At 47.0% G+C, this 17780-nt stretch overlaps 6 protein-coding genes across 6 annotated transcripts; 2 read left to right on the forward strand and 4 right to left on the reverse strand.

Annotated features, from left to right (window-relative positions):
- Window positions 1-595: 595 nt before the first annotated feature.
- On the reverse strand, window positions 596-1514 carry FSST1_005314 (uncharacterized protein; the record flags this gene model as incomplete). The annotated part of the gene is made up of 2 exons (XM_083231577.1): window positions 596-663; window positions 722-1514. The coding sequence occupies 2 exons, from the start codon at window positions 1512-1514 to the stop codon at window positions 596-598; spliced, it is 861 nt and encodes a 286-aa protein (XP_083088744.1).
- A 725-nt stretch (window positions 1515-2239) lies between these two features.
- On the forward strand, window positions 2240-3001 carry FSST1_005315 (acyl-CoA N-acyltransferase; the record flags this gene model as incomplete). The annotated part of the gene is made up of 2 exons (XM_083231578.1): window positions 2240-2772; window positions 2821-3001. The coding sequence occupies 2 exons, from the start codon at window positions 2240-2242 to the stop codon at window positions 2999-3001; spliced, it is 714 nt and encodes a 237-aa protein (XP_083088745.1).
- A 963-nt stretch (window positions 3002-3964) lies between these two features.
- Window positions 3965-6462, forward strand: FSST1_005316 (transcription factor domain-containing protein; the record flags this gene model as incomplete). Its single annotated transcript, XM_083231579.1, has 6 exons — window positions 3965-4036; window positions 4140-4397; window positions 4452-4551; window positions 4602-5009; window positions 5059-5149; window positions 5199-6462. The coding sequence occupies 6 exons, from the start codon at window positions 3965-3967 to the stop codon at window positions 6460-6462; spliced, it is 2193 nt and encodes a 730-aa protein (XP_083088746.1).
- Window positions 6463-7424: 962 nt separating this feature from the next.
- On the reverse strand, window positions 7425-8766 carry FSST1_005317 (Myb/SANT-like DNA-binding domain-containing protein; the record flags this gene model as incomplete). The annotated part of the gene is made up of 2 exons (XM_083231580.1): window positions 7425-8294; window positions 8392-8766. The coding sequence occupies 2 exons, from the start codon at window positions 8764-8766 to the stop codon at window positions 7425-7427; spliced, it is 1245 nt and encodes a 414-aa protein (XP_083088747.1).
- A 981-nt stretch (window positions 8767-9747) lies between these two features.
- On the reverse strand, window positions 9748-10666 carry FSST1_005318 (uncharacterized protein; the record flags this gene model as incomplete). Its single annotated transcript, XM_083231581.1, has 2 exons — window positions 9748-9851; window positions 9901-10666. The coding sequence occupies 2 exons, from the start codon at window positions 10664-10666 to the stop codon at window positions 9748-9750; spliced, it is 870 nt and encodes a 289-aa protein (XP_083088748.1).
- A 2410-nt stretch (window positions 10667-13076) lies between these two features.
- Window positions 13077-16802, reverse strand: FSST1_005319 (hybrid sensor histidine kinase/response regulator; the record flags this gene model as incomplete). The annotated part of the gene is made up of 3 exons (XM_083231582.1): window positions 13077-13692; window positions 13743-16664; window positions 16723-16802. The coding sequence occupies 3 exons, from the start codon at window positions 16800-16802 to the stop codon at window positions 13077-13079; spliced, it is 3618 nt and encodes a 1205-aa protein (XP_083088749.1).
- Between the last annotated feature and the right edge of the window lie 978 nt (window positions 16803-17780).

A 17780-nucleotide genomic window follows, 5' to 3' on the forward strand; every position in this document is an offset into this window, starting at 1 on the left:
GTATAGTATAGCATTAGAGCATATAAGCTTAGTTTGCCCGTATTTCATGCCCTGGTTCAAAAATACATCCACTCGTCCATCCTGGTCGATAATCACCCGCTTTAAACACGCAAACACGGCAAAACATGACCCGGTCGGTTCCATGTCCATGTGAGATAAGAAAGAGGGGATGATGAGCATGTAAATCTCAATCAGAGTTTATCCAAATCGATCAGGTTGCCATTTGTCTCAGCAAACGAAGCTGTCCTCGACCAAGACTGGCCGTCATTGTAAGAAAGGCGTTATTTAGCGAGATCAATTCTCACTAAATTCCTCAGTGTTTTGAACTCAAATTTCCTCCATCATTTAAGAAACGGAATATCGCTCAAGCCGAGTCAATAGTATGCAAGGAGCAATCTCCATCAACGGCGATCGTTAGTCGAAAAGACCCATTCATCACAAACACCCAAAATTAGTCACAGACATTGGGCGCCAAAACATAAAAGTACGAAAATAAAATACAGCTGGCAAATAAGAAATTGGCACGACAGTGGAATACAGAATTTAATTTTCAATGAGATTACTTGGTATCTTAGGAGTTCAAAGGCTGTACTGATCAACATCGTGGAAACATACCGTACATACCCGGGGCTGTGCGTGGTAACATCGTTACCCTATCTTTAACTACATAAAAATGTTAGCTGTGACCAGAAACAAATATAGCACGAGCGAGTTCACTTACATTTCTGCCATGTAAAAGGCTCTTTCAAATCATGCTTGGCCTCTCTCCAAACAACCGCACACCAACTCGTCACCAACAAATCATACAGCTTGTCATTAATTGTCGCTTTGATGGCAAGACGAGGTAGTTCCACGACGTTCTTGTCCTCGTCACGCTGCAGCTTCGTCTCGATAGCAATGACTTGTCCCGAAGCATCCTTCCACTCAACAGTGTTGCCGCGTCCTTGGTTAAGAAGGTCTTTGAAGGGCCTCCCAGTTCGAAGTATCTCATCTTTGTCGGCATTGTCTTCTTCAACCTTGTAACCTCCTCCTACTTTTGTGGCATCTACGATGTTGACGCTCTTATAAGTGCGCTTGCTGCTCGTGAAGCCTTTGATGTGTATAGTTGGCAGTGCCCTGAGTTGGACCTCGCGACTTATATCGTATATGTGATCTTCAACATACTTGAGTTTAGACTTGGTGCCTGTGTCGTCGGTGCGATAGCGAAATTTCTCGATGCCGTAGACGGTACGATTTGCGTCATATACAGGGTTGCTCAGTTCATAAAGAGTACGGGTTGGTGCGTACGCAGAGTAGATTTTGCAGTCGTCGATAATAAGAATGGGCAAGTCTTCTGATGGTTGTGATTGTTGATCATGTTGGAGTCGAGGTGCTGGTTGAGGCTGGGTGGTTGTGTCGTACGATGGAGGAAGATCCAACACCGAAGATGATGAAGCTGGAGCAAATGCTGAAAGGTCCTTATCCCTGTCAGCATTCAGCATGCTATTCTTTCCTGAGATTGTCGGATAATTCATATTGAGAGGCAATTGATGATGATTAGTCCCAAGACCAATTCAAAAGGGCCTGTCTCTGTCTTATATAACATTCCTCGTCTTTTCCACGTTGCAAGGCTGAGTTGATCTTCGTGGGGCGTCGTGCATGATCTTTACATTACAACTTGGCAGTGTTTATGAGGCGCAGTGTCTTGTGACGTTTCTAGAACAGGTTTCATGGAGCGCAGTGTCTTTAATTGGAGATCATCAACTTGGCCAAGACCCCACGAGGCACTTTTCAATCCTACAGGGTATCTTCCTCGACACTGATTAGTGAATCGTCGGTTTCCACTTGATCCTTCGCGCAAGGCATGATAAATTGAGAATGAATGGAATTGTGAAATGGCTATTATCTCTCAACAGAGCTACAGACCGACATAATTCCTTTGCCACTTTATATGGTTTATTTATCGTTCGGGATTACCAAGCACAAGATCACCATCCACATTCTTTCCTCTCTGATATTAACAAATAAATGAAAAATCAAGTTGCATGACATTAAATTTGACTTTAATATATCACGTGTGTTGACTCAAATGCAATTAGAAGGCGCGATAATCGGCGCTGACTCACTTTCGGAGAATGATGCCGAAGTATGATATGCTTCGGCTTCTACACCGGCCACTCACAGATAAGTTAAGACATGCCCAACTCTTATGATTCTCCTCAACTCCTCGAAATCTCTAGACATAAGAAATATCACAATCATGAGTAAGCAACCAGTCGGCCCCGTAAGCCCATCCGGCGCCGCATCAACACCCACACAAACGTCTCTTGATGGCCGGTACACTTCTCTCATACGCCTAGAGCCTTCCCATGCCGAGGCAAGCTGGAAACATCTAGGCGGCGAAAGAAACGGGCATCTATGGACATACATGCTTGGAGGACCCTATACCGACCATCAACAGTGGAAAGAGACTGTTGACGGATTCAGCAAATTGAAAGATCCGCTCTTCTACACTGTTCTTTCCGGCCCACGAGATGATCCAACCTCTGAGCCCGTTGGCCAAATCTCCTATTACAACATCGTCCCGGATCACCGCAGAATTGAGATTGGAAACATCATCTTTGGCAAACCGCTTCAGCAGACAAAAGCTGCCACCGAGGCGTTCTATCTGATTATCAAACATGCTTTCGATGACCTAGGGTATTTGAGAGTCGAGTGGAAGGCAAACCACCTAAACAAGCCCAGTCTCGCTGCCGCGGAGCGTCTAGGTTTTGTTTTTGAGGGCATCTTTAGGTATGTCTCTTCTCAATTAGCCGTGATACGATACTGACACATGTTTAGAAAACACATGATTATCAAAGGAAGACGCCGTGATACCGCCTGGCTGAGCATTACGGATGAAGACTGGCCTGTTGTCAAGAAGTCGTTTGAGACATGGCTGAGTGAGGAGAACTTTGACGAGGACGGAAAGCAGATCAAGTCTCTAAAGGACATCAGGCGAGGTTTTGCAGAGGGCAGCTGATGTTTAAATCACCAAACTTGAAAAGCTTCAAGTGACTCTCGGCTTTCCATTAATCAATCCCCAAGCCTGTTTCTTAATATAAATAAGAGCCGATTGGCGTAGAAAAGGTCCAGACTCTTGTAGAATAAGGCCTAGACTAGAAAGCGACCGTAAAAGACAAGCGTGAAATTCCTTCTCAATCGTGACCAAAGCGTCAACAAACTTGCGCTAAGGGATGAATCAATTCCAAATAATCGCCTGATTACTATTCAAATGCCTCGGCAACTTGCCCATGCCGTTGTCTGCTGTATCCGTACAGGATCATCCAGCGGAGTTTTCCGTCAAGATGGCAACCAATTCAGGTCGACAGCCTCGAATTCGCTCTGTAGCGGTCAATTTTCCCAGCTTTGGAAAAGGTTTCCCGTTACTCAAAGATCTAGATCTTTTGTACTACCGAGAATACGCAAGCCATTATGATGCGCCAACCTATCAATCCCTCGTCATGACCCCAGACTACGCGAGTCTTGCAGCTCAAGGGGGCATCAATTGCCGTGAAAGACATGGTGGCGTCTAAGGTTTGAGACGAATTCAAGGTTGGCTGCATTTGAGGCGTCACAAGCTCGTCCGGGGTATAGGAACTTTGGAGCATTAAGTGGGATAGGCTTTGTTTAGTAAGGAGCTGGCAATCATGGGAGATTTAATTGTCAAAAAGAATAGACACGGAATGTTCTTCTTTTTCCTTATTTTTATCATCTCTCAATGATCTGGACATTTAAAAAGCAAAACTGTCGCACGGCATTATCCGACGACTAATTCATTTAGTGCCCATCTAATCCATTTGCAGTAAAGACTCTCGTTCTCGCGGTCTAGATTTGAACAGCGCATCAACGTTTTTCCCTCTATCCTTCCTTGGAAGTTCTTCGCGTTCACTCCCTGTCGAGTCGATCTCCACCAACGTACGCAGTCGTCAAACTCCACCGTAACATGGACGATAACAGCACACATACCGGTCAATATCGCTCGGCTTGCGCTGAGTGCCATCGCAGGAAGCAAAAGGTACGCCATGGAGCCTTGAAGGAATTCTTAGGTCAAATTTAGACCGTCATCTTCCGCCCATTCCTCGCTACTCCACCGTGATACTCACACACTCTCCTAACAGTGCAATCGAGAATGGCCTTGCAATCATTGCCAGAAGCGCAAAGTCGCAGACAAATGTCGCTTCGTACAGCCAAACGCCGCCGGCTCACCGTCAGATAGTCTTACTAACGGCAGTGAGAAGAAGCGCTCGCGCAGCCATGACGATGATGGCGAGCCTGACGTGTCTGAGCCTGAAGAGGACGATGATGATGATGTTGAGTTGGCGGCTATGGGTTACGCCGCTGGTCCTCTTCTGGAGTCATTAACCATCGATTCAAAAGTGAGTTCTCACTTCTAGAAATAACGTCAAAGACGAAATACTAAACCAACTTAGAAGCACAAGAAACCGCTGGGCGAGTTGACTTGGGTTCATCCAAGTACTTGTCCTCAACTCAAGCATGCCATTGATGTTTTGCCCCCAAGACCTCAGATGGGTAAGTCACTGTCGTTTTGTAAAGCAGAACGACTCTAACCTTTTATTTAGACGCCCTTGTTCAAAGCTTCTTCAACACCGTCAACTATCATTACTACATCATTTATCCACCCACTTTTCTTCAAGAGTATCAGTCCTGGTGGGACCGCAGATCTCGCAACCAAACGCTCTCGCTGCAGTGGACTATCCTGCTGGTAATGGTCTGTGCCTGCGCTACTCAGCATCTGGATGTCGGCATAAAGCCTATGGTCGAGATTGAGTTGTCAGAGCCCTCGGATAAACTGACTGTAGATTATCACACCGCCGCTACGGAACTTGGGAGAGTTATTCCGCTTGGTCATTGTCATCTGCTCAACATACAGTGGATGCTTCACTCTATTTATTGGTACAAGGCTGAAGCAAGATTTGTTGAAGCTTGGCATGTTATTGGTGCTGCTGTTCGAGAGGCCCATGAGTTGGGTAAGTTGACCTTACTCAATTTCTGTCCTACCACTGACTTTGTTCCAAGGCCTTCATCGAACTGCCATTGCCGAAGGCTTGTCCGAGTTTGAACGAGAGATGCGACGAAGAGTATGGTGTATTCTAGACTGCTGGGACTGGTGAGTCGACTTTCTCCTCCAACTTGAACGACATATTGATCAGTTATAGGCAATTTGCTTCAGGTCTTGGCCGACCAACGATTATTGACCACACCGATATCAACGTGGAGCCACCAAGTCTGACCCTCGAGGACTTTTCACCTTCACCGTTACTCCATATGAAACTTCAGTCTGAACTCGTTACCAGCCTCGCCCAACGATGGGGCGCCCCCAAGAACATCACATCAGCACAAGATATTCAAGAGTACAAGTCCGCACTCGAGGAATGGATTCGATGTTTCCCAGCCGTTTACGACGTCGACAATCCAGACACGTCCAAGGATCATAAACACAACTGGATTGTCTTCCACCGGTATTACATCCACACTATGGCTTATCTCATGATTCTCAACCCCATGCGTTCGTTCATGGCGCAGGATTTCACAAAGGACTCGCCTGCGGATTTAATAGCTGTGAGAGAGGATGCCGTGCATTACTCACTTAAGAACCTAGACACGACCAACCGATGGGCGAATCAGGTTTCACACCGTGACGGCAGGTTTCACTTTATCATCTTCTCGCTATTCGACACGGCAGCCGTTCTTTCCACAGCCATTATCAAAGATCACGACGAGACGATTCCGAGAAAGGACGAGATTATTGACGCGGTGGACAACTCAATCAAATTGCTCAAGCGTCTCAAGGCGGTGTCAAAGACGGCAAAGACGTCTCACGATATTCTTGTTAAGATGGTGAATAAGATGCCCAGGAAGAAACCACTACCACGGGAGAACGTTCTGCGCAAGAAACAACGCCGTGCTCCGGCATCCGCCGCCGCGCCAGTCAAAGCACCCACTCAGGAACCCACGTCTGTCTTCAAGACGGAACCGGTGTACCAGCAGGAATCGGGCCAGGAGTCGCAGGAGAGTTCACCGAGTTACTACGCCAGCTCAGAGGGTGCACCCTCAGGATCCACGCCACAGAGCAACTACTCATCGTACGACAACTCCGGTTACGCCCAGGCACCCGCGGACGGATATCAGAAGCCTCATTCTTATTCCTCCGTTAACGCTGTTCACGCCCAAGTATCTCAGCAAGTTCCATCGCCCAGCGCCGCTATCGACGGAATCATCCAATCCGGCGGATATTACTCGATGCCACAGGACAATCCCAACGTAGCAGCTATGGTTCCTCAGCCCTACGTGGACTATCAGCATCAGGACTTCAACACAGATTACGGTCTAGGCAATATCACCGACGTGGATTTAGGAGACTTTTCTCAACTGTGGGACTGGAGGAGTCTTAACTTGGATTTCATCCAAAGTTCAACATAGTCATTTTATTCTTCTCTACTTAATCTTTTTTTTATCACCATAAAGAAGTAGTTTTTGTATGTATAGAGATGATTTAACGCCTTGAAACGACTTTTGATGGTAGCTTGACTTTGCCTGGGGAATTCTCTTTCTGCGTTTAGGATATATACACATACATCTTTTCACAAATAACCATCTTTCGATGTCTTTTAAGGGAGGCGTTAGATATTTAATTTATGATGGGTAATCACCATGGCGATTTGGATGTTTGGCTTGGTCTTTGAATACAAGTTGTTGTGATACGCTGGTAATATAGATTGGTTTAATACAAAACTCTATCATGATAAAACGTTGTCTTGCAAGGCATTCTCAAAAGAACATGATAGATTTGAATGTTCATTACTGCTCTACACCTTGCACATACAAAGGTAAACGTTGTTATATCCACCCTTCTTCCCATGTCACAAAGCAGCGTTTGCACTTATAATGAGAGGTGAGAATTAAATAGATTAGTTATCGGCTTAAAAGCACTCGCACGCTCCCTTCAGCCCACCAATACAAGAAACAGCATTGCTTCCTCTCATATACAAGATACACCTCAATCCCAAATGTTTCCCACCAGAACTCGCTATAAAAAGAATAACCGTACAATGCAACTCCTAGTACAAGACAAAAAACAAAGAATGCAAACAAAAAAGTCGATGATGGAAAGATTTTGCCCACTAACGCCATGCCGCTTCATATCCCTGAACCCTTGGTATCTTCAACACGACCCAATAAGCGCCAGACCACAAGTCTCTTTTGGATGCTCTCTCTTTCTCTCCTCCTCTTTCTCTCTGTGTCCGGTGTTCTGGTTGTTTTGTTGTTTTATACTGTAGTGTTGTTGTTTGTATCGTTTGTGATAATACTCTAGCTCGTGATCCTGTCTCATCGTTTGGATAACTCGACCATCATTTCCAAGAGACGACAGCATCTCTACATTCCTAAATTCGAGGATTTTCTTTGAAGCGCTTAACCCAGTGCTGTCGAACGCGAGCAGGCATCTTGCAAAACACCATGGCCTTGCACTCATTGATGAGCACGCCCTCTGACATCTTAACCTGTAGATCCAAATCTTCGTCGGCAAAGTCGCGGAAGAAAATGTCCAGTGCCTCCTCTTGCCAACGTAGCACATTTCGAGATCGCACTGCTTCGACGAGCTCTTCCATCGCGGGTCCGTTGCCATTAGAAAGTCCTTGGCTGTCGGCCTGCGATGGGGACATGGCACTCGGGCCATCACGCACAGCCATAGGTAACATGGACGAATTGAGGACGGAAGCGGTGAGGGCCCGTGAGCCGTCGTTTGACGAAGTACGACGACGCTTGCCAGGTGATTCGGGTGCCACAGATTGTCCCATGGGTATGGTAGTGGTGGGCGGCGAGGGTTCGAACATGACTGGGGTACTCGTGCTGGGTAGTTGTCGCTTGCGACTCTGTGTGATGGTCTCGTCGGGCGGGGTAAGAGCGCTCGCGTTGGCTACGGTCGGGGGACCTCGAGGAGGAATAGTTGTCGATGTCGGTCGTTGCTGCGGCGCTGAGCCAGCAGAGGATGTAGTGGGAGTTTGGGTCAAGATTGGTCGCGCATTGGGGCTCTCGAGGCCAGGAGGTCGCTGAGGAGGAGGATCGCTTTGAAGGTTGAGTATGCCGGTTCCTGGCATATCGGGGTCATCACTGATGGGACCGTCCGTTCGCCGCCGGGGCTTCATTATACGTTTGGGTGCGCCACCAGATCCGATGACATCTGGATAAAGAACCTCCATGAAATCTTCGTGATCGAAAGGTCGGCCACGCAAAGCCCTAGAAAGGGGTTCCCTCTACTTCAGAGTCAGTACGTGCTTGAAGCCCCTAACCCGTGTGCCAACAATCCCCCCAAATTTCATTCCCAGCGCGACCGTGCAAAGAATGTGTTACCTCTATATGCGCAGCCCATGCCTCCTCAGTAGCCGTGACGGTCCTTGAATCGGGATTGTAGACGAACTCGGGATCCTCGCGGAGACCACGCCATAATCGGAAGCGTTTCCTCGCATTGTCGCTCTTGTTGATCAGGTGGCTCTTGGCAGGGTAGGCGCCGTGACTCTCCTGCAGGGCGATGGCGGCGCGTTCCCAGGCTTCGGCCTTGAAGGAGGAGTTCTCGCGCAGACCAAGCTGGACACTGTCGCAGAGGCTCCGGAAGAAAGTAGCCTCGTATGCGGGAGTCCAGCTGAAGCGCGGAGCTCTTCGGTCGCGGTCGACTCGGACTGGGGGTTGACCGTCGGGGCCAAGGACGTCAGTGTCGTCTTCGGACATTTTGTCGAAACGGGTAAAGAATGAGAAGAAAGGGACAGGACAGAAAAAGCCCCCTCGTGATGTTTTGGAGCGTGGCTGAAGCCGAAGCAAATGCTCCAAGCAATTGGGGGGGGAGTTTGTTGGTAGTTCTAGGGTCTCAAAAGCAGATCGACATTGGGATTAGTTAGATTAGAGTCGTCTTTTTTGGGGAATCTGATTGATTGATGGTCTTCTCGTCGTCTTTCTGTCCCATTCGGGACTGACTCTGACTCGGCTGCCCGGGCGGTGAGTTTGTAGGGTGGGGAAAGAAAAAAGGTCACCTGGACCACTGGAGATTTCACTTGCAGTAGAAAGTCAAGTCGAGTCTGCATCACGTGTCTCAACAGCCTGTAACCTGTAACCTGTACCTGGGGAAATTATGGGTTGAAGGAATCATTTATTCATGTGAAAAGTCCTGTATGATATCATTTCTTAATTAACCAGGCTCAACTCCATATCACCGGAACTTTTGCTCCATGTTCTTTCTGACATCTGATGGACAGGGGTTAGGTAGGGGTATCTGTATGTACTGCACTGCACTGTACTTGTTATACCTTGCTGAGGCTCAAACTCCCCGAGAAATCTCCATCTAATTGGTCTGTATCGGACAAGACTTTTGAATTTACTACAAGGATTGATCTCATAGTGCACTAGGTGCCACGCAATTGACTTTAGGGCTCTTACTATACTACAGTTGTGGACATGTTCCCACTTGGATGGATCTCCTCTTCCGACTGTTGCGATATAGCCGCGGTTAACGCTGGATCAAGTCGATGCTTGTTTCTGATAATCTCGACTCTGATCAAAATGCCAAGAACCAATATGCGTCATTCAAAATGCCAGAGTATAACTGTGGATAATTATCAGTGTCGTAAAGTTGGAGATATCGTCAACACATTTCACGACTGTGAAGTACTCTAGTTACAAGATCACGATTATTAAATGGTCTATTGAAGAAAAGGATTAAAGTGAAAGTAGAACCATAACGACAGCCACTCCAGCACCAATCATTCCAACCTCTCGGCCTACAGCTCCTGATACAACGACGGGGTGTTCATCTCCAGCTCCTATCATACATTAGCTTGATATTCATCATATCAATAATAATGCACTTACCAGGATAACCGCTCTCTTGAGCATCAGATCCAGAGGTGGGCTTGACGCTTGAGTAGAAGCCATTGCTCTCATTAGGCTTGGGCATGGGCATGGGTTCTCCTTCGGGCTTCTTGGCAGGGGCAGGAGCATCTGGATAGTTGGATTCGTTGACAGGCTTGGCACCGTTATCATAGTCGTCGACCTTGTTGTTACCCTCGGGCTTGTAGTCAGCCTCCGGCCTGTAGTCAGTCTCCGGCTTGTAGTCATCGCCCTTGCTTCCAGTAGTCGGCACTGCAGTGGGATGCGCAACATCGTTCATATAAGGACGATCCTTCACGGGGTACGTGATAGTAGCAGTAATGGGCTCAGGGCCACAAGTAGTGCAAGTTTGTACGTCACACGTGAACCCAACCGGAATCGAGTGTGAATCCATGGCCGGCTTCTCCTTCATACCCTTGTACTTCTCCTTGATGGAATACTCCTGATCGCAAAGACCAGTGGAGCAGAAGTACTGGAACTTGGTAGTGTACTCAACCGTGTGTACACATGTCAGGCAGCCGCAGGATTCGCAGTTAGGGGCATCAACCTCGACAATAATGGGCCCTCCGGTGACAGCTGGCTCGTAGACGATGGCCGTGGCGCCAATGACAACAGGAGTAGGCGCGGCTAGCGCATCGCGTGTGAAGCATTGCGTGATGGTGGCAGTACGGGTTTCGTATCGAACACCATCTTCAGCTGCTCTCACGATAGTGAAGAGTGCTGGGAGAACAAGGGACTTGAAAAACATGTTAAAGAACGTGGGTGGTACAGCGTGAACAAAAGAGGGACTGAGGATAAATGCAAGACAAAGAGTCAATAAGAAGGTAAGGAGGTGCAGAATTAAGAAGGATTTTGACTTGGGGGCCCCTTGGCATACATACTCGTTGGCCCATGTAGCCGGTAGCAAGGGGTAATTTTGATTCTCATACCATAAAGAACATGTGGCTGGCTGTTGTGGATCACAATCATCTAATGTATAAGACCTGCATAAGGTATTGTTACTGTTGGTCGTCTCTGATATGAACAGTATGTGGAAATAACCATGGAAAAAGAAAACTGAAACAAGATCCGGATATGATCCATTTCTTGATAGAGAGACCAGGATGGAAACGCCACGATGTTTGCAAAACTCAGAAACAAAAAACTGTTGGTTCCAGGAATTCCTAGTTCATATTATGTCAAGTGAGGGAGACTCGCAAGGGAGATGTCAATAGTTGGCCAGTCATACTAAGGCTGATGTCTCACCTCGGATATTGAACAGTTTTCCTCAACCACGAAAATCAAATCCGATCAGAGCGTCAAGATCTAGACTGGACTATGCGTGGCTTGGAAGTTATGAACTGGGCCGAGACAAACAACACATGTATGCGAATCAGTTTTCTTCTCCCCCTTGCGGATCTGTATCTCAGTTCCTAACGAGGCTGATATGCGCATGCATGAGTCAGCGCGCATCTTTAAACAAAGCATGTCTGATATTTGTTGTCTTCGTGGCTAGAAAACTATTTTGTCTTCCGATGGACGAATTATAGGAGATCAAGAGAAAATTGTTAAAGAATTGCTGTTTTCCTGTTTTTATGTATGAATATTGCAAAAATCATCATGGTTCTTTGGTTAAAACTTTCTGTCATTGAGGTTTTGTTATGACTCCTAGAAGACTCTTCCCTTCGCTGCTTTCACGCTTCATCACTGGTACTTCTTCTTTGAAAAAGGTGAGCACTTGCCAGAGATATGGTGTATCACGTACTTGTCGACTTACCTCGCCCCTATCTCCGGCGTCAGTACTGGTCCTTTCCCCCCTGAAGACACCTCTTTCTCACTTTCCCTACATGTGGATGAATTCGTTTCCAACACGAAGAATAAATATAATTCCATGTCACTTCTCTACGATGATACCATTTCCATTGCTACTGGAGGCGACTTCTCTGTGACAGCTTCTCTTCCCATGAGCATCGACATTGCCTACAATACACAGGAAATAAACACTCCAACTTTGCTTAGGGTTCTTTCATCTGTTCTATGATACTTCACTAGGACATTCTGTATTAAGTCTTGAATGCCTTTCTATTATTTCTTCTACATTTCCAACATAGTCTTGTTTAATAGCCGTGGATATACGAGATCGCGATCAAGGAGTGGTTGAGATGAGTTGTTGGGATTTCTCGTGGTATCAATGATTTTGTAGTCTCCCATATTTATCTCCCATTTCTTCCCTTTTACCTTCGTAAGCTTGTAGCTAGAGGCTCCAAGCCTGATAGAAAAGAGACGGAGATCTTTGAAGTCATATGGCAGCAGGCCAGGGAGAGGGTCAAAATGCAGTGAAGTTCGGATAAGGCTGACTAGACGTGGATCAGCTATGTCCCATGTATCATAACTACCAATGAGCTTAAATCCAGATGGCAACACAGGGAGAGGGTTAAAATTGCAGTGAATGGCTGATGACTTGCATCTCCCAATAAGCCGTCAGATACTCATGCTAAATTTATACTGCAGAGACTCAAGCAGGTCTAGGAGTGGGTTAAAATCGCAGTGAAGATCATTCATGACTCGGCATAGATTACCGACTCCTGCAAGATGACTTATGAGGGTTCAAGTCGGATGGAAGTAGGTCTTAGAGGGGGTTAAAATTGCAGTGAAGTCTTAGATGGGGGGGCCACACAGTAAAACGTCACAGACACACATCAGTGCAAAGCGGATAGTTCCAGACTGGGTTTCGAGCAAACCTGAGAGGGGGCTAAAACTGCAGTGAAGGAAGTGGAAAAACTAGGATCAGGCTGACACGACTTGGGAAACGGACCATGCAAGTTTTGTTAAAGTTGATAGGCTGGGAACAAGAATTGGCAAGTTCGGGACGGGGTTAAAACGTAGTGAAGGTTGTTAGTAAAGACCTTCAAGTGAATGTTCAGTTATACGAAACTTCCTATAATGATTCGATAACTAGATAGCATATATTAGTCGTCAATGAAGATATGTTCAAGCAATCTTCAACTAGGACACTGTTCATATTCCAAGCACCACCGGATGTGTTATACCTAAGGATGTTCATCAAGTTTATTTAATATGTTATTAATTATAGATTTCATCATCATTTCTATTATCATTCCCTTCATACCAATCTATACAAGTATTAATTAGATCGTTTTTCACCTTTGACTTGAATTTTATCCCACATTTGACTCCTCTTCCAGAACTCCCTTGGCCCTCAGAATAGGTCCCAATTCCTTCAACCTAACAGGCTTTGTAAGGAACAAATCCAGCCCACTGACTTCAGCCTCCCTCTGCGCCTCTTCAGAAGCTAATCCCGTAAGTGCCAATATCAAAGCCGGCCTGAGCCCCTGCTGCGTCTCGAAGGCGCGAATTCTACGTGTAGCTTCAAATCCGTCCATTATAGGCATCGAGATATCCATCAGGACGCATGTGTACCTTCCTGGATCTGCTTCATAGGCGGTCACCGCTTGGAGGCCATCAGAGGCGGTCTGGTAGGGTTGTTTAAGTTTCTTCATGTATGAGGAAAGGATTTTCAGGTTGATAAAGTTGTCGTCGACTAGGAGAAATTCGGGATTACGGAAGTAGCCTTGAGTAGTTTGTGTCGGTGTTGGTTCGGCGCTAAGAGGAAAGGGTGATGTAGGATGGGGAATGGAGGAGGCGATGTTTTCGGGTACAGCAAGGGAATCTTGGCCTGGAGGTGCAGTTGTTGGAGAGTCGGTGGATGTTTGTGCAACCGTCCAGCGGTATAGGGCCAACGAGCATGCCTTTGCTAGTTTGCGAGGACCGAGTCTAATTTACAAGTCAGTGACAACATCGTACCGAATATCAGACATACTGACGGTTGAGAGATGAATTCGAATATACCAGGCCGCGGTATTGCTTTGGTTCCACAAGAATATTGATGAACGGTAAGGGCATTGGCGCAGACCACAATATTTGGAACATCAGGCATCGTATCTTGTTGATCAAAGGGCCTTTCGAACCCCTGTTCAGACCATATAGCAAGGTCAGGCAACAAACATGGCGTCTCAAAACCAGTGTTGACCTGCATTCCAAGCCACTCGTTGCACATGTTCCGCACAAGTTGACAAGGTGATTCCATCTTCGTTCCAGAAGAATCACTCTCATTGTTTCCGAAATCGATCACCTTAACGCGAAGTCCACGTAACTTATCCGTCTGCGCCTCAAACTCTTCTTCTCTTTGCCGGACTTCGCAAACTCCCCTGTGACAATCATCGGCTAGCTTCATAGGCAATCTGACTGTTACAGTTGTGCCCGTACCGACTCGACTTTTCACTGATATCTGGCCGCCAAACTGTGCTGCAATTTGCTTGACGAAGCTCAGCCCAAGGCCTGTACCGGGAGATAAATGGTTCTCCTGTGAGAAGGGTTTGAACAGTCCGTTTTGTAAAAAGTCGTCACTGATGCCTATTCCCGTGTCTGAAACCGTGATGGTCACCCAACAATCGGTGTCGTCGGTCCCTAGAGCACCTGTCTGTTCCAGAGACACTCGGATTAATCCCGCGGTAGTGTATTTGAGCGAGTTTCCAAACAGATTCATGATGATACGACGCACAGGCCCAGGCTGTGTGTAAAATCCCCATGATGGTCGTGAATCGATGGCCAAAAAGATCTCCACGTCTCCAATTTTCGTCTCAATGCTACCTCGATCTTTGACTGGTGTTCGGAGCTCTTCTATAGCTTGCATGGTGTCCATCCGGCGTATCGATGTGTAGCCAGGGCGTCGAGGTGGTTGACTTGCCGACTGAGCTGCTTGTGCTAGAGAAACATGTTGGAAGTTGAAACCAGCATAAACACTTTCTAGAACCTCTTCAGCCAGTACGTCGAGCTGGACAACCTTTCTTGATGGGTTGGGTGTGCCTCCAATAGCTGTTGCTTTACTAAGACCGTATTTGTCAGGTTGGTTTTCCCGAGCGCCTTCCTGTGGTAGAGGCTTGTTGACCTTTGAATATTCGAGAAGGTGGTCAATAGTATCAGAAAGCGTTCGACAGCAGGTCTCAATTGTGCGGACGATATTTTGTTGTGGAATGCTAAGATCAGTATCGTTAAGTAGCTCAACACTAAGGACAGCACCATGAAGTGGCGACCTTAGCTCATGAGACAATGAGCCAAGAGCATCAGTCTTGGCCTTGTCTGCCGCCAGAGTCTCAAGTCTGAATGCTTCAGCCGCGGCAAGCATACCAAGGGCTCTGAGATAGCTGAGATCCAGATCGATGGTAAAGCTACGTTTGATGTTGAAAGAGTATATAAATCCGCCAGCGGACCACCGCTTCTTGCGCAAGTCCCAGATGGGAACAAAGGCGACGCTGCGAGATCCCGGGAAAGCTTCACGGAGGATATTCGCTTCTCGCCTCTGGATCCTGAGTTGGTTTTCCTGTTTGTTGTCGACACCTTCATACGATTGGTTTTTGTCCTGGCCATTAGTTAGAGCGCGATGGCTTGATTCGTCGGATAGTTCATCAGACTGTAGATCTCCATTGGCGTCGAGGTTGAAAATGTGGCCTTTGGGATACCGTCGAATCATGCGGGCAAGAAGGGCTTGCGGAAGAGAAACACAAGCACGTTGACCTTTCAGTGTATCCTCCCCTGATGATCCAAGTACCTGGCATGAGGGACGCGAACGATCTTCGGATGAGCCAGTCGTGTACGTGTCTTCGCTGTCATGATGACTGAAAGTTGACCGTCGTCGAGCCGGCGCATCCTCTTCCATCCATTCATTCGAGGTTCCAGTAGTGGAGAACTCGAGCATATCTGCGTTCACGAACATGCAACCATCAATCTCTATAGAATCTTTTACTATACGAGCTGCTTTTGAGAATGCTTCTCGTGGAGTTTCCGGTCCTTGACTTGGATTATGGTAAACAGAAATCCCATTAGAAGCTGGTAGCTTAGCTTGCGCGTTCGTCTTCTCTTGCCCGCTTGTCGATTCCTGGGGGTTGGTGACGGGTGTAGGTGCCCCGATGTTCATGCCTCCCAGAGTGCTCTGTATGTCGTCGACCCTCGGCCTTTGAGGTTTAGAAACGCCATTGAGTCGCTTCTCGTGCTCACGTCGGGCTTTTGCTGAAGGGACAGGCTGTGCATCTCCCTCGACAAATGCTGTTAGGCCTGTGGCCTTTTTCTCACTTCGCCGTTGGTTACTTTTGAGGCTGATGGTCTCAAGATGCTCTGTCACGGCCTTTGAAAGCTCTCTCATCATTCTAGACATTTTGTAATCCCAAGGTAGAGCCGGCTTGGTATCAATAACGCATAGAACACCGATGTTGACGCCCCGGTCAGTCCGGATAGGCACAGCAGCGTAAAATCTTGCTGCGCCTCCAGGTCGACAGTACGGCTTTGCTGAGTACTCTGGATGAGTGGTGACATCGTCAACGACAATGACTGGCAGTTGGTGGGAAGCTTTGAATCCATCAGGGCCCGCCTCGGGAGGGTCATCTGTGCATAAAGTGTTTTCACAAGCGCTGTGGGAGCGAGGAATAGCAGTCCCGCAATGCCAGAGAGTTTCGTTATGGGAATCATATCCCAGATTGGGTACCAGAGGTGTGGTAGCAGAGGCTTCAGCGATGATGTACTGATGAGTCTGGTCAAACAAAGAGATCATTGCCTTTGCTGCGCCGGTTTGTGAAGCGGCCAGCCGTGTGAGGGCCGTGAAGATGACATCTGAGCATGTGACGAGTTCAGACTGAGGAATTGGTGAACCAGAGTTATTGTGACGAACGTTTGTGAAGAGTGAGTCGTCATATCTAGTGATTGATTGTCAATATTTTTAGTGAGCGACTTGAAAGAAATGTTGATTCACACCTAAAAGTCTCTCGTTCCCGAGTAGCTTCGGAGACGACGGTTTGCTTAGGCACCTCAACACACTCTGTAAGGGTTGCCATATCCGGCAATCAATTGAGAGTGTCTATAGAACAATGAAGGCTGAAGGAGAAAGACAAGACGAAGATTTGAGATATCGAGTTATTTCTTCACCCTCCTCTCAACGTTTTTCTACAACGGTCAAGCTCATAATTGGGTGGAAAAAATAAAGAGCGAGGAGAGAGGGAGGCTAGGAGGGAAGGGAAGGGAATTCCGGGTTTGCCACTACAAGAACGCACTTAGCCGAAGATCGGCAGACGAGAAGAGCCCTGAAGACCCTGAAAGCAGCGTAGCAGTAACAGTACCTATAATTCCACTGTAATTCATGCCTTTGGGCAAGTAGCAATAGTAGAGTTACTGACTACAGGGTGCTAAAAAGTGGCAGAGTCTAGAACAGGTCGATCGATTTGCATTCGTTGCCACTAATTCAGCATCGACAAAATGTCATGTACTCAAGTGGAGACTGGTTATTTACGGCAGTTAATACTGAGAGACTAATTGGCTGTGCACAATTGATTGATACGGGGTCCCCTTGGAGGCCGGTTCCGTTCCGTTGGGAGATGTTCAAGTTAGTTGACGGGAGAGTGACGCTCTTATCTGGGGAATCTCTCAAGAATGTAAATGAATTCTGATTGGTTTTCTGGTTGTGGAAATCAACCAGCTTGAATGTGCTCCAATGACAAGTACAGTATATACACGAATTAAACCTTGTACAAACAAAACAGTAACTGGCCTTTTACTCCTTGAGTCTTGGCTGCATACCATACTTCTTATACTTGAGAACGTATGCATTGCTATATCTGTGTCACAACACATCACTGTGAAACCTCTGCTGGGATCCCGTTCCTTGCCGTCGATCTCGATCCACAGATGCAAACCGTTTAGTTCATTTAATTTTCGTCATGGTAACCATTTGTCACGTGAAGTTGCTAAGACTACAATCAGCTAGTTCAAATCCTTAGCTCAAACACTTGTTCCAGCCATCGTCATTCATATCCACT

Source organism: Fusarium sambucinum, chromosome I, assembly GCF_050947815.1.
Source record: "Fusarium sambucinum isolate potato_lamoka chromosome I, whole genome shotgun sequence".
NCBI lineage: Eukaryota > Fungi > Ascomycota > Sordariomycetes > Hypocreales > Nectriaceae > Fusarium > Fusarium sambucinum.